At 42.3% G+C, this 15,000-nt stretch overlaps 1 protein-coding gene across 2 annotated transcripts in view; it reads left to right on the top strand.

The window, feature by feature from the left end:
- The window catches only part of LOC311130665 (allantoinase, mitochondrial-like), a 32,864-nt gene that overhangs the window by 17,377 nt on the left and 487 nt on the right, over positions 1-15,000 (top strand). The window contains exons 7-9 of one of the 2 annotated variants that reach the window (XM_084163451.1): positions 7,136-7,274; positions 14,563-14,735; positions 14,862-14,894. In XM_084163451.1, the coding sequence (XP_084019577.1) occupies positions 7,136-7,274; positions 14,563-14,735; positions 14,862-14,894 (345 nt within the window). Of the gene's footprint in view, positions 1-7,135; positions 7,275-14,562; positions 14,736-14,861; positions 14,967-15,000 lie in introns of those variants that run through there. The other variant, XM_084163450.1, reaches the window with a different exon arrangement.

Below are 15,000 nucleotides of genomic sequence, written 5' to 3'. Positions count from 1 at the left end.
ACATTATGAAGAGAGATATCTAACCAGGTGGGTAGACATTATGAAGAGAGATATCTAACCAGGTGGGTAGACATTATGAAGAGAGATATCTAACCAGGTGAGTAGACATTATGAAGAGAGATATCTAACCAGGTGGGTAGACATTATGAAGAGAGATATATAACCAGGTGGGTAGACATTATGAAGAGAGATATCTAACCAGGTGAGTAGACATTATGAAGAGAGATATATAACCAGGTGGGTAGACATTATGAAGAGAGATATCTAACCAGGTGAGTAGACATTATGAAGAGAGATCAGGAGGACATCAGAATGGGTGGAATAGGAGACAGGGACGGACTGGGACCAGAAATCAGGCCTGGGCATTTCAAATACACCGGCCCATTTATTCCCTCAAGGCCCCCGTAATTAGCCAAATTCGTATTATTCGCAAAACCCATATCGAGACAGGCCCATTTGGCGAAAAATAGACCAGCCTATCTGGCATTTGCCAGATTGTCACGATCGTCGTATGAAGCAGACCAAGGCGCAGCGTGATATGCGTACATCTTTTAATGAATACTTAATGACAAAAACAAAACAACAAAACGATACGTGAAGTCCTATGGTTAACAAAACACCAACCTCTCCGGAACAAGATCCCACAATTCAAAAGTGCCAACAGGCTGCCTAAGTATGGTTCCCAATCAGAGACAACGAGAATCAGCTGCCTCTGATTGGGAACCACCCTGGCCAACATAGAAAACAACGATCTAAAACCTGACAAAGAAAATTCCACATAGACAATCCACACCCTGGCTCAACATATAAGAGTCCCCAGAGCCAGGGCGTGACACAGATTTGCATTATGGCCAGTCCACCCCTTGATAGAAGATGATGATGATTAATCCTGGAGATAGTTCATCCCCTAATCAGAGCACTGATCCACATACAATAAAGCACACTTTATTTAAATTGTATTTAACAAAGTCACCACACACTTTCCAGAAATATATATATATATATATATATATATATATATATATATATACACATTAATTATATGCAGTACCAGTCAAAAGTTTGGACACACCTACTCATTCCAGGATTTTTCTTTATTTTTACTATTTTCTACATTGTAGAATAATAGTGAAGACATTAGAACTATGAAATAACACATGTGGAACTATGTAGTAACCAAAAAAGTGTTAAACAAATCAAAATATACAGCTGAAGTCGGAAGTTTACATACACTTAGGTTGGAGTCATTAAAACTCGTTTTTCAACCACTCCACACATTTCTTGTTAACAAACTATCATTTTGGCAAGTCGGTTAGGACATCTACTTTGTGTATGACACAAGTAATTTTTCCAACAATTGTTAACAGACAATTGTTTATTATTTCACTTATAATTCACTGTATCACAATTCCAGTGGGTCACAAGTTTACATACACTAAGTTGACTGTGCCTTTAAACAGCTTGGAAAATTCCAGAAATTGATGTCATGGCTTTAGAAGCTTCTGATAGGCTAATTGACATCATTTGAGTCAATTGGAGGTGTACCTGTGGATGTATTTCAAGGCCTATCTTCAAACTCAGTGCCTCTTTGCTTGACATCATGGGAAAATCAAAAGTTGTAGACCTCCACATGTCTGGTTCATCCTTGGGAGCAATTTCCAAACGCCTGAAGGTACCACGTTCATCTGTACAAACAATAGTACGCAAGTATAAACACCATGGGACCACGCAGCCGTCATACCGCTCAGGAAGGAGACGCGTTCTGTCTCCTAGAGATGAACGTACTTTGGTGCGAAATGTGCAAATCAATCCCAGAACAACAGCAAAGGACCTTGTGAAGATGCTGGAGGAAACAGGTACAAAAGTATCTATATCCACAGTAAAACGAGTCCTATATCAACATAACCTGAAAGGCCGCTCAGCAAGGAAGAAGCCACTGCTCCAAAACTGCCATAAAAAAGCCAGACTACGGTTAGCAACTGCACATGGGGACAAAGATCGTACATTTTGGAGAAATGTCCTCTGGTCTGATGAAACAAAAATAGAACTGTTTGGCCATAATGACCATCGTTATGTTTGGAGGAAAAAGTGGGAAGCTTGCAAGCTGAAGAACACCATCCCAACCGTGAAGCACAGGGGTGGAAGCATCATGCTGTGGGGGTGCTTTGCTGCAGGAGGGACTGGTGCACTTCACAAAATAGATGGCATCATGAGGAAGGAAAATTATGTGGATATATTGAAACAACATCTCAAGACATCAGTCAGGAAGTTAAAGCTTGGTCGCAAATGGGTCTTCCAAATGGACAATGACCCCAAGCATACTTCCAAAGTTGTGGCAAAATCATTTTACATTTACATTTTAGTCATTTAGCAGACGCTCTTATCCAGAGCGACTTACAGGAGCAATTAGGGTTAAGTGCCTTGCACAAGGGCACATTTACGTCATTTAGCAGACGCTCTTATCCAGAGCGACTCACAAATTGGTGCATTCACCCTAGAGCCAGTGGGATAACCACTTTACACATTTTTTTTTTTTGGGGGGGGGGGGGGGGGGGGGGGTAGAAGGATGACTTTATCCTATCCCAGGTATTCCATAAAGAGGTGGGGTTTCATATGTCTCCGGAAGGTGGTGAGTGACTCCGCTGTCCTGGCGTCGTGAGGGAGCTTGTTCCACCATTGGGGTGCCAGAGCAGCGAACAGTTTTGACTGGGCTGAGCGGGAACTATGCTTCCGCAGAGGAAGGGGAGCCAGCAGGCCAGAGGTGGATGAACGCAATGCCCTCGTTTGGGTGTAGGGACTGATCAGAGCCCGAAGGTACAGAGGTGCCGTTCCCCTCACTGCTCCATAGGCAAGCACCATGCTCTTGTAACGGATGCGAGCTTCAACTGGAAGCCAGTGGAGTGTGCGGAGGAGGGGGGTGACGTGAGAGAACTTGGGAAGGTTGAACACCAGACGGGCTGCGGCATTCTGGATGAGTTGTAGGGGTTTAATGGCACAGGCAGGGAGGCCAGCCAACAGCGAGTTGCAGTAATCCAGACGGGAGATGACAAATGCCTGGATTAGGACCTGTGCCGCTTCCTGTGTAAGGCAGGGTCGTACTCTCCGAATGTTGTAGAGCATGAACCTGCAGGAGCGGGTCACCGCCTTGATGTTAGCGGAGAACGACAGGGTGTTGTCCAGGGTCACGCCAAGGCTCTTCGCACTCTGGGAGGAGGACACAACGGAGTTGTCAACCGTGATGGCGAGATCATGGAACGGGCAGTCCTTCCCCGGGAGGAAGAGCAGCTCCGTCTTGCCAGGGTTCAGCTTGAGGTGGTGATCCGTCATCCATACTGATATGTCTGCCAGACATGCAGAGATGCGATTCGCCACCTGGTTATCAGAAGGGGGAAAGGAGAAGATTAGTTGTGTATCGTCAGCGTAGCAATGATAGGAGAGGCCATGTGAGGATATGACAGAGCCAAGTGACTTGGTGTATAGGGAGAAAAGGAGAGGGCCTAGAACTGAGCCCTGGGGGACACCAGTGGTGAGAGCACGTGGTGCGGAGACAGCTTCTCGCCACGCCACTTGGTAGGAGCGACCGGTCAGGTAGGACGCAATCCAGGAGTGAGCCGCGCCGGAGATGCCCAGCTCGGAGAGGGTGGAGAGGAGGATCTGATGGTTCACAGTATCAAAGGCAGCAGACAGGTCTAGAAGGACAAGAGCAGAGGAGAGAGAGTTAGCTTTAGCAGTGCGGAGAGCCTCCGTGACACAGAGAAGAGCAGTCTCAGTTGAATGACCAGTCCTGAAACCTGACTGGTTTGGATCAAGAAGGTCATTCTGAGAGAGATAGCAAGAGAGTTGGCTAAAGACGGCACGCTCAATAGTTTTGGAAAGAAAAGAAAGAAGGGATACTGGTCTGTAGTTGTTGACATCAGTGGGATCGAGTGTTGGTTTTTTGAGAAGGGGAGCAACTCTCGCTCTCTTGAAGACGGAAGGGACATGGCCAGCGGTCAAGGATGAGTTGATCAGCGAAGTGAAGTAGGGGAGAAGGTCACCGGAGATGGTCTGGAAAAGAGAGGAGGGGATGGGGTCAAGCGGGCAGGTTGTTGGGCGGCCTGCAGTCACAAGTCGCCGGATTTTATCTGGAGAGAGAGGGGAGAAAGAAGTCAAAGCATAGGGTAGGGCAGTGTGAGTAGGACCAGCAGTGTCATTAGACTTAACAAACGAGGATCGGATGTCGTCAACCTTCTTTTCAAAGTGGTTGACGAAGTCATCCACAGAGAGAGAGGGGGGGGGGGGGGCGGGGGGGGTTCAGGAGGGAGGAAAATGTGGCAAAGAGCTTCCTAGGGTTAGAGGCAGATGCTTGGAATTTAGAGAGGTAGAAAGTGGCCTTAGCAGCAGAAACAGATGAAGAAAATGTAGAGAGGAGTGAGTGAAAAGATGCCAGGTCTGCAGGGAGTCTAGTTTTCTTCCATTTCCGCTCCGCTGCCCGGAGCTCTGTTCTGTGAGCTCGCAATGAGTCATCAAGCCACGGAGCTGGAGGGGAGGACCGAGCCGGCCGGGAGGATAGGGGACACAGAGAGTCAAAGGATGCAGAAAGGGAGGAGAGTAGGGTTGAGGAGGCAGAATCAGGAGATTGGAGGGAGAAGGATTGAGCAGAGGGAAGAGATGATAGGATGGAAGAGGAGAGAGTAGTGGGAGAGAGAGAGCGAAGGTTGCGGCGGCGCATTACCATCTGTGTAGGGGCAGAGTGAGTAGTGTTGGAGGAGAGCGAGAGAGAAAAGGAAACAAAGTAGTGGTCGGAGACATGGAGGGGAGTTGCAGTGAGATTAGTAGAAGAGCAGCATCTAGTAAAGATGAGGTCAAGCGTATTGCCTGCCTTGTGAGTAGGGGGGGACGGTGAGAGGGTGAGGTCAAAAGAGGAGAGGAGTGGAAAGAAGGAGGCAGAGAGAAATGAGTCAAATGTGGACATAGGGAGGTTGAAATCCCCCAAAACTGTGAGGGGTGAGCCATCCTCAGGAAAGGAACTTATCAAGGCGTCAAGCTCATTGATGAACTCTCCAAGGGAACCTGGAGGGCGATAGATGACAAGGATATTAAGCTTAAATGGGCTAGTGACTGTGACAGCATGGAATTCAAATGAGGAGATAGACAGGTGGGTTAGGGGAAAAATTGAGAATGTCCACTTGGGAGAGATGAGGATTCCTGTGCCACCACCCCTCTGACCAGATGCTCTCGGGGTATGCGAGAACACATGGTCAGACGAGGAGAGAGCAGTAGGAGTAGCAGTGTTTTCAGTGGTAATCCATGTTTCCGTCAGCGCCAGGAAGTCGAGGGACTGGAGGTTAGCATAGGCGGGGATGAAGTCAGCTTTGTTGGCAGCAGAACGGCAGTTCCAGAGGCTGCCTGAGACCTGGAACTCCAGGTGTGGGGTGCGTGCAGGGACCACCAGGTTAGAGAGGCAGCAGCCACGCGGTGTGAGGCGTTTGTGTAGCCTGTGCAGAGAGGAGAGAACAGGGATAGGCAGAGGCATAGTTGACAGGCTGTAGCAAATGGCTACAATAATGCAGAGGAGATCGGAATGAAATGAACTAAACATCTGGGAGAGGAGAGAGCAGGGCCTCCCTCACCAAAACTTCCACCTCAGAAACTATAATTGTTTCACTGAACCACCCGAACAAAAACTCTCCCAACTTCCACCTTTAGAAATCAGAATTGTTGTGAACCACAGCGGTCCAATGTTTAAAGGAATAGACTCAACCCACTTTATTCAGCTAGCTAACTATGACACCATAGCTAACTAGCATGCTAGCATCCAATAACACACAGTTTAGCACCAACACTTGGTCACAACAAACCACCAATAGTGTGTTAACACACTAAGCAGATAATTCGTGTCCGTGTCTAGTTCCTTTCATAACGCAGCAATAATTAAACGTTGGCTAGCTTAGCACAAATATATTGTATTTAGCTGCCACAGTACAGCACACAATGGCTACTGTGTTGACTCTGTTCGAAAAAACGGCTAGCTAGCTAGCTTCGTGCTACACCCGGCACCGCCGAAGACAATGCCAACCTACAGTAACTACCCACAACAGCCCACGATGCCTAACTATGACACCATAGCTAACTAGCATGCTAGCATCCAATAACACACAGTTTAGCACCAATACTTGGTTACAACAAACTACCAATAGTGTGTTAAAATGGCTTAAGGACAACAAAGTCAAGGTATTGGAGTGGCCATCACAAAGCCCTGACCTCAATCCTATAGAAAATCTGTGGGCAGAACTGAAAAAGTGTGTGCGAGCAAGGAGGCCTACAAACCTGACTCAGTTACACTAGCTCTGTCAAGAGGAATGGGCCAAAATTCACCCAACTTATTGTGGGAAGCTTATGGAAGGCTACCCGACTCGTTTGACCCAAGTTAAACAATTGAAAGGCAATGCTACCAAATACTAATTGAGTGTATGCAAACTTCTGACCCACTGGGAATGTGATGAAAGAAATAAAAGCTGAAATAAATCAATCTCTCTACTATTATTCTGACATTTCACATTCTTAAAATAAAGTGGTGATCCTAACTGACCTAAGACAGGGAATTTTTACTAGGATTAAATGTCAGGAATTGTGAAAAACTGAGTTTAAATGTATTTGGCTAAGGTGTATGTAAACTTCCGACTTCAACTGTATTTTAGATTTTAGATTCTTCAAAGTAGCCACCCTTTGCCTTGATGACAGCTTTGCACGCTCTTGGCATTCTCTTAATTATAATTAATGTATAATTAATACGTGAAAACAAGAAGCACAGAGAAAGGGCAGAAAAACAGAGAGACAGCAGTAGAAGACTAACATAGACCACACCATCTCTGCTACATAACAGAAGTTAACACAGGGGCCAGTCACCAATCCACACCATCCCTGCTACATAACACTAGTTAACACAGGGGCCAGTCACCCATCCACACCATCTCTGCTACATAACAGAAGTTAACACAGGGGCCAGTCACCCATCCACACCATCTCTGCTACATAACAGAAGGTGACACAGGGGCCAGTCACCCATCCACACTGTGCATGATGGTTATTTCCAAATGAATACCTGAATGTAACCAGTCATCTAAAAACAACCCATTACCTTCTACCCCTCCAGGAGCAGCTGTGGTCTGCCCTGAAGGCCGGTCAGATTGACATGGTTGTGTCAGATCACTCTCCCTGCACACCAGACCTGAAGAGATTGGACAGTGGGGATTTCACTCAGGCCTGGGGCGGGATCTCCTCCCTACAGTTCGGTAAGTGAGATCCATAAGAGATCCATAAGAGATCCAGTGGCTCCATTAGAGATCCATTAGCTATTAGCCATACCATGCCAACTATATATGGGATTTTCTGTGTGAGTAGTCACACATTGAAGTCTAATGTCCAAACATAGAAATACAATATATTCTAATAGATGCTATGTGTCCATCAGAGGCACCAGATGAAAAGGTATCTATTGTTTTGTTCTGTATATGTAAAACGCATTTGTGTCTTTTCATATGCAATAAATGAATCATCTTCTTTTTTTTTTTTTTTTTACATTTTAGTCATTTAGCAGACGCTCTTATCCAGAGCGACTTACAGTTAGTGAGTGCATACATATTTCATACTGTCATACATACTTCATATTTCATACTGTCATACATACTTCATATTTCATACTGTCATACATATTTCATATTTTATACTGTCATACATACTTCATATTTCATACTGTCATACATACTTCATATTTCATACTGTCATACATACTTCATATTTCATACTGTCATACATACTTCATATTTCATACTGTCATACATATTTCATATTTTATACTGTCATACATACTTCATATTTCATACTGTCATACATACTTCATATTTCATACTGTCATACATACTTCATATTTCATACTGTCATACATACTTCATATTTCATACTGTCATACATACTTCATATTTCATAATGTCATACATACTTCATATTTCATACTGTCATACATATTTCATATTTTATACTGTCATACATACTTCATATTTCATACTGTCATACATACTTCATATTTCATACTGTCATACATACTTCATATTTCATAATGTCATACATACTTCATATTTCATACTGTCATACATACTTCATATTTCATACTGTCATACATATTTCATATTTTATACTGTCATACATACTTCATATTTCATACTGTCATACATATTTCATATTTTATACTGTCATGCATACTTCATATTTCATACTGTCATACATACTTCATATTTCATACTGTCATACATACTTCATATTTTATACTGTCATACATACTTCATATTTCATAATGTCATACATACTTCATATTTCATAATATCATACATACTTCATATTTCATACTGTCATACATACTTCATATTTCATACTGTCATACATACTTCATATTTCATACTGTCATACATACTTCATATTTCATACTGTCATACATACTTCATATTTCATACTGTCATACATACTTCATATTTCATACTGTCATACATACTTCATATTTCATACTGTCATACATACTTCATATTTCATACTGTCATACATACTTCATATTTTATACTGTCATACATACTTCATATTTCATACTGTCATACACACTTCATATTTCATAATGTCATACATACTTCATACTGTCATACATACTTCATATTTCATACTGTCATACATACTTCATATTTCATAATGTCATACATACTTCATATTTCATAATGTCATACATACTTCATATTTCATAATGTCATACATACTTCATATTTCATACTGTCATACATACTTCATATTTCATACTGTCATACATACTTCATATTTCATACTGTCATACATACTTCATATTTCATACTGTCATACATACTTCATATTTCATACTGCCATACATACTTCATATTTCATATTTCATACTGTCATACATACTTAATATTTCATACTGTCATACATACTTAATATTTCATAATGTCATACATACTTAATATTTCATACTGTCATACATATTTCATACTGTCATACATACTTCATATTTCATACTGTCATACATACTTCATATTTCATTATGTCATACATACTTCATATTTCACACTGTCATACATACTTCATATTTCATACTGTCATACATACTTCATATTTCATACTGTCATACATACTTCATATTTCATTATGTCATACATACTCCATATTTCATACTGTCATACATATTTCATACTGTCATACATACTTCATATTTCATACTGTCATACATACTTCATATTTCATACTGTCATACATACTTCATATTTCATTATGTCATACATACTCCATATTTCATACTGTCATACATATTTCATACTGTCATACATACTTCATACTTCATACTGTCATACATTAAACCATGCTTTGTAATATTCCCAAAGCCCCTAAACTCCGCTCCTGCTTACACTACTACTCCAGCCTCCTGCTACAGGACAAAGTCCACAGGGAGATAAACATGGATACAACACTAGTTTACAAGACAGTTTAATTATTTACTGACCAGTCACAGTGAACAGAGAAGAGGTCTGGTCAAAGTCTCCTGGCTTTGCTGTCACCGGCATAAACTTGGACCCATTCAAACACTTTAACATTTTGTCTGCCTGTTTATAGAGCAGCATGCCACCCTGAGAGAGAGACCAGTCACTCAAAATGTCCTCTCTCTCTATATATCATCCTGTCTGTTTCAGAAAAAGAGACTGAATAGAGTCTAATAAGGGGTTTCAGGTCTGCCTCCGTTCTAGAGGTCGGCCAGTAAGAAGGGTTTCACCCTGCCTCACTCACTCTGTCTCTTTCTGTCTCTCTCCGTCTCTCTGTCTGTCTGTCTGTCTGTCTGTCTCTCTCGCTCTCTATCTGTCTCCATCTGTCTCTGTCTCTCTCTGTCTGTCTCTCTCTATCTCTCTGTCTTTATCTGTCTGTCTCTCTCTGTATCTATCTGTCTCGCTCTCTATCTGTCTCCATCTGTCTCTGTCTCTCTCTGTCTGTCTCTCTCTATCTCTCTGTCTTTATCTGTCTGTCTCTCTCTGTATCTATCTGTCTCTCTCTGTCTCTCTCTGTATCTATCTGTCTCTCTCTGTCTCTATCTGTCTCTCTCTCTCTCTGTCTCTATCTGTCTCTCTCTGTATCTATCTGTCTCTCTCTGTCTCTCTCTGTATCTATCTATCTGTCTCTCTCTCTCTCTCTCTGTCTCTATATGTCTCTCTCTATCTGTCTGTCTCTCTCTGTCTCTATCTCTCTGTCTCTGTCTGTCTCTTTCTCTGTCTCTCTCTCTCTGTCTGTCTCTCTCTGTATCTATCTGTCTCTCTCTCTGTCTCTCTCTGTCTCTGTCTCTATTTGTCTCTCTCTGTCTCTCTCTGTCTCTCTCTGTCTCTCTCTCTCTCTCTCTGTCTCTGTCTGTCTCTCTCTCTCTGTCTCTATCTGTCTCTCTCTATCTGTCTGTCTCTCTCTGTCTCTATCTCTCTGTCTCTGTCTGTCTCTTTCTCTGTCTCTCTCTCTCTGTCTGTCTCTCTCTGTATCTATCTGTCTCTCTCTCTGTCTCTCTATGTCTCTCTCTGTATCTATCTGTCTCTCTCTGTCTCTCTCTCTCTCTGTCTCTATTTGTCTCTCTCTGTCTCTCTCTGTCTCTCTCTCTCTCTCTCTCTGTCTCTGTCTGTCTCTCTCTCTGTCTGTCTCTCTCTCTCTGTCTGTCTCTCTCTGTATCTATCTGTCTCTCTCTGTATCTATCTGTCTCTCTCCCTCTGTCTCTCTCTGTATCTATCTGTCTCTCTCTGTATCTATCTGTCTCTCTCTCTCTCTCTCTCTCTCTCAATTCAATTTCAATTTCAATTTCAATTTCAATTTAAGGGCTTTATTGGCATGGGAAACGTGTGTTAACATTGCCAAAGCAAGTGAAGTAGATAGTAAACAAAAGTGAAATAAACAATAAATATTAACAGTAAACATTACACTCAGAAGTTTCAAAAGAATAAAGACATTTCAAATGTCATATTATGTATATATACAGTGTTGTAACAATGTGCAAATAGTTAAAGTACAAATGGGAAAATAAATAAACATAAATATGGGTTGTATTTACAATGGTGTTTGTTCTTCACTGGTTGCCCTTTTCTTGTGGCAACAGGTCACAAATCTTGCAGCTGTGATGGCACACTGTGGTTTTTCACCCAGTAGATAAGGGAGTTTATCAAAATTGGGTTTGTTTTCGAATTCTTTGTGGATCGCTGTAATCTGAGGGAAATATGTGTCTCTAATATGGTCATACATTTGGCAGGAGGTTAGGAAGTGCAGCTCAGTTTCCACCTCATTTTGTGGGCAGTGTGCACATAGCCTGTCTTCTCTTGAGAGCCAGGTCTGCCTACGGCGGCCTTTCTCAATAGCAAGGCTATGCTCACTGAGTCTGTACATAGTCAAAGCTTTCCTTAAGTTTGGGTCAGTCACAGTGGTCAAGTATTCTGCCACTGTGTACTCTCTGTTTAGGGCCAAATAGCATTCTAGTTTGCTCTGTTTTTTTGTTTGTTCTTTCCAATGTGTCAAGTAATTCTCTTTTTGTTTTCTCATGATTTGGTTGGGTCTAGTTGTGTTGTTGTTGTTGTTGTCCTGGGGCTGTGTGGGGTCTGTTTGTGTTTGTGAACAGAGCCCCAGGACAAGCTTACTTAGGGGACTCTTCTCCAAGTTCATCTCTCTGTAGGTGATGGCTTTGTTATGGAAGGTTTGGGAATCGCTTCCTTTTAAGTGGTTATAGAATTTAACGGCTCTTTTCTGGATTTTGATAATTAGCGGGTATTGGCCTAATTCTGCTCTGCATGCATTATTTGGTGTTTTACGTTGTACACAGAGGATGTTTTTGCAGAATTCTGCATGCAGAGTCTCAATTTGGTGTTTGTCCCATTTTGTGAATTCTTGGTTGGTGAGCGGACCCCAGACCTCAGAACCATAAAGGGCAATGGGTTCTATAACTGATTCAAGTATTTTTAGCCAGATCCTAATTGGTATGTCAAATTTTATGTTCCTTTTGATGGCATAGAAGGCCCTTCTTGCCTTGTCTCTCAGATCGTTCACAGCTTTGTGGAAGTTACCTGTGGCGCTGATGTTTAGGCCGAGGTATGTATAGTTTTTTGTGTGCTCTAGGGCAACGGTGTCTAGATGGAATTTGTATTTGTGGTCCTGGCAACTGGACCTTTTTTGGAACACCATTATTTTTGTCTTACTGAGATTTACTGTCAGGGCCCAGGTCTGACAGAATCTGTGCAGAAGATCTAGGTGCTGCTGTAGGCCCTCCTTGGTTGGTGACAGAAGCACCAGATCGTCAGCAAACAGAAGACATTTGACTTCAGATTCTAGTAGGGTGAGGCCGGGTGCTGCAGACTGTTCTAGTGCCCTCGCCAATTCGTTGATATATATGTTGAAGAGGGTGGGGCTTAAACTGCATCCCTGTCTCACCCCACGGCCCTGTGGAAAGAAATGTGTGTGTTTTTTGCCAATTTTAACCGCACACTTGTTGTTTGTGTACATGGATTTTATAATGTCGTATGTTTTTCCCCCAACCCCACTTTCCATCAATTTGTATAGCAGACCCTCATGCCAAATTGAGTCAAAAGCTTTTTTGAAATCAACAAAGCATGAGAAGACTTTGCCTTTGTTTTGGTTTGTTTGTTTGTCAATTAGGGTGTGCAGGGTGAATACGTGGTCTGTCGTACGGTAATTTGGTAAAAAGCCAATTTGACATTTGCTCAGTACATTGTTTTCACTGAGGAAATGAACTAGTCTGCTGTTAATGATAATGCAGAGGATTTTCCCAAGGTTGCTGTTGACGCATATCCCACGGTAGTTATTGGGGTCAAATTTGTCTCCACTTTTGTGGATTGGGGTGATCAGTCCTTGGTTCCAGATGTTGGGGAAGATGCCAGAGCTAAGGATGATGTTAAAGAGTTTAAGTATAGCTAATTGAAATTTGTGGTCTGTATATTTTATCATTTCATTGAGGATACCATCAACACCACAGGACTTTTTGGGTTGGAGGGTTTGTATTTTATCCTGTAGTTCATTCAATGTAATTGGAGAATCCAGTGGGTTCTGGTAGTCTTTAATAGTTTATTCTAAGATTTGCATTTGATCATGTATATTTTTTTGCTGTTTGTTCTCTGTTATAGGGCCAAAAAGATTGGAGAAGTGGTTTACCCATACATCTCCGTTTTGGATAGATAGCTCTTCGTGTTGTTGTTTGTTTAGTGTTTTCCAATTTTCCCAGAAGTGGTTAGAGTCTATGGATTCTTCAATTACATTGAGCTGATTTCTGACATGCTGTTCCTTCTTTTTCCGTAGTGTATTTCTGTATTGTTTTAGTGATTCACCATAGTGAAGGCGTAGGCTCAGGTTTTCTGGGTCTCTATGTTTTTGGTTGGATAGGTTTCTCAATTTCTTTCTTAGGTTTTTGCATTCTTCATCAAACCATTTATCACTGTTATTACTTTTCTTTGGTTTTCTGTTAGAGATTTTTAGATTTGATAGGGAAGCTGAGAGGTCAAATATACTGTTTAGGTTTTCTACTGCCAAGTTTACACCTTCACTATTACAGTGGAACGTTTTGTCCAGGAAGTTGTCTAGAATGGATTGAATTTGTTGTTTCCTAATTGTTTTTTGGTAGGTTTCAACACTACTTTCCTTCCATCTATAGCATTTCTTAATATTATTCAGTTCTTTTGGCTTTGATGCCTCATGATTGAGTATTGCTCTGTTCAAGTAGACTGTGATTTTGCTGTGGTCTGATAGGGGTGTCAGTGGGCTGACTGTGAACGCTCTGAGAGACTCTGGGTTGAGGTCAGTGATAAAGTAGTCTACAGTACTACTGCCAAGAGATGAGCTATAGGTGTACCTACCATAGGAGTCCCCTCGAAGCCTACCATTGACTATGTACATACCCAGTGTGCGACAGAGCTGCAGGAGTCGTGACCCATTTTTGTTGGTTATGTTGTCATAGTTGTGCCTAGGGGGGCATATGGGGGAGGGAATGCTGTCACCTCCAGGTAGGTGTTTGTCCCCCTGTGTGCTGAGGGTGTCAGGTTCTTGTCCAGTTCTGGCATTTAGGTCGCCACAGACTAGTACATGTCCCTGGGTCTGGAAATTATTGATTTCCCCCTCCAGGATGGAGAAACTGTCTTCATTAAAGTATGGGGATTCTAGTGGGGGGATATAGGTAGCACACAGGAGGACATTTTTCTCAGTTGAGATAATTTCCTTTTGAATTTCTAACCAAATGTAAAATGTTCCTGTTTTGATTAATTTAATAGAGTGAGTTAGGTCTGCTCTATACCAAATTAGCATACCCCCTGAGTCCCTTCCCTGTTTCACACCTGGTAGTTTGGTGGATGGGACTACCAGCTCTCTCTCTCTCTCTCTCTCTCTCTCTCTCTCTCTCTCTCTCTCTCTCTCTCTCTCTCTCTCTCTGTCTCTGTCTCTGTCTCTATCTGTCTGTCTCTCTCTGTCTCTCTCTGTCTTTATCTGTCTATATGTCTCTCTCTGTGTCTGTCTCAGGTCTGTCTCTGTTCTGGACGTCAGCCAGTAAGAAGGGTTTCACCCTGCCAGATGTGGTGAGGCTCCTCTGCCAGCGCACCGCACAACTCTGTCGCCTTGACAACCAGAAGGGGAGCCTTGTTCCCGGTCACGATGCAGACCTGGTCATATGGGACCCGGAGAAGGAGTTTGAGGCTAGTATTATAGGAGAGGGATTCACTAAGACAAAGAAAAACACAGTCTTTCATTTTATCATACTGTTTATTTGTTGGTTTTGTGCGCAACTATTATTTCATATTTTAAGTTATGTCTCTCTACAGGTGAAAGACGCAAATATACATCACAAAAATAAGGTGAGAAAGCATTAAAACCATAGGTACAATACCCTACACAATACTGAACTATGAACGACAGTCCAGACTATACATATAGAGCCTTCACAATCTGCTGAAGAAAATG

The sequence above is a fragment of the Coregonus lavaretus genome (assembly GCF_964263955.1).
Source record: "Coregonus lavaretus genome assembly, chromosome: 6".
Classification (NCBI taxonomy): Eukaryota; Metazoa; Chordata; class Actinopteri; order Salmoniformes; family Salmonidae; genus Coregonus; species Coregonus lavaretus.
The sequence above is the reverse complement of the archived record's forward strand: the minus strand, read 5'-3'. Positions and strand labels throughout refer to the sequence as shown.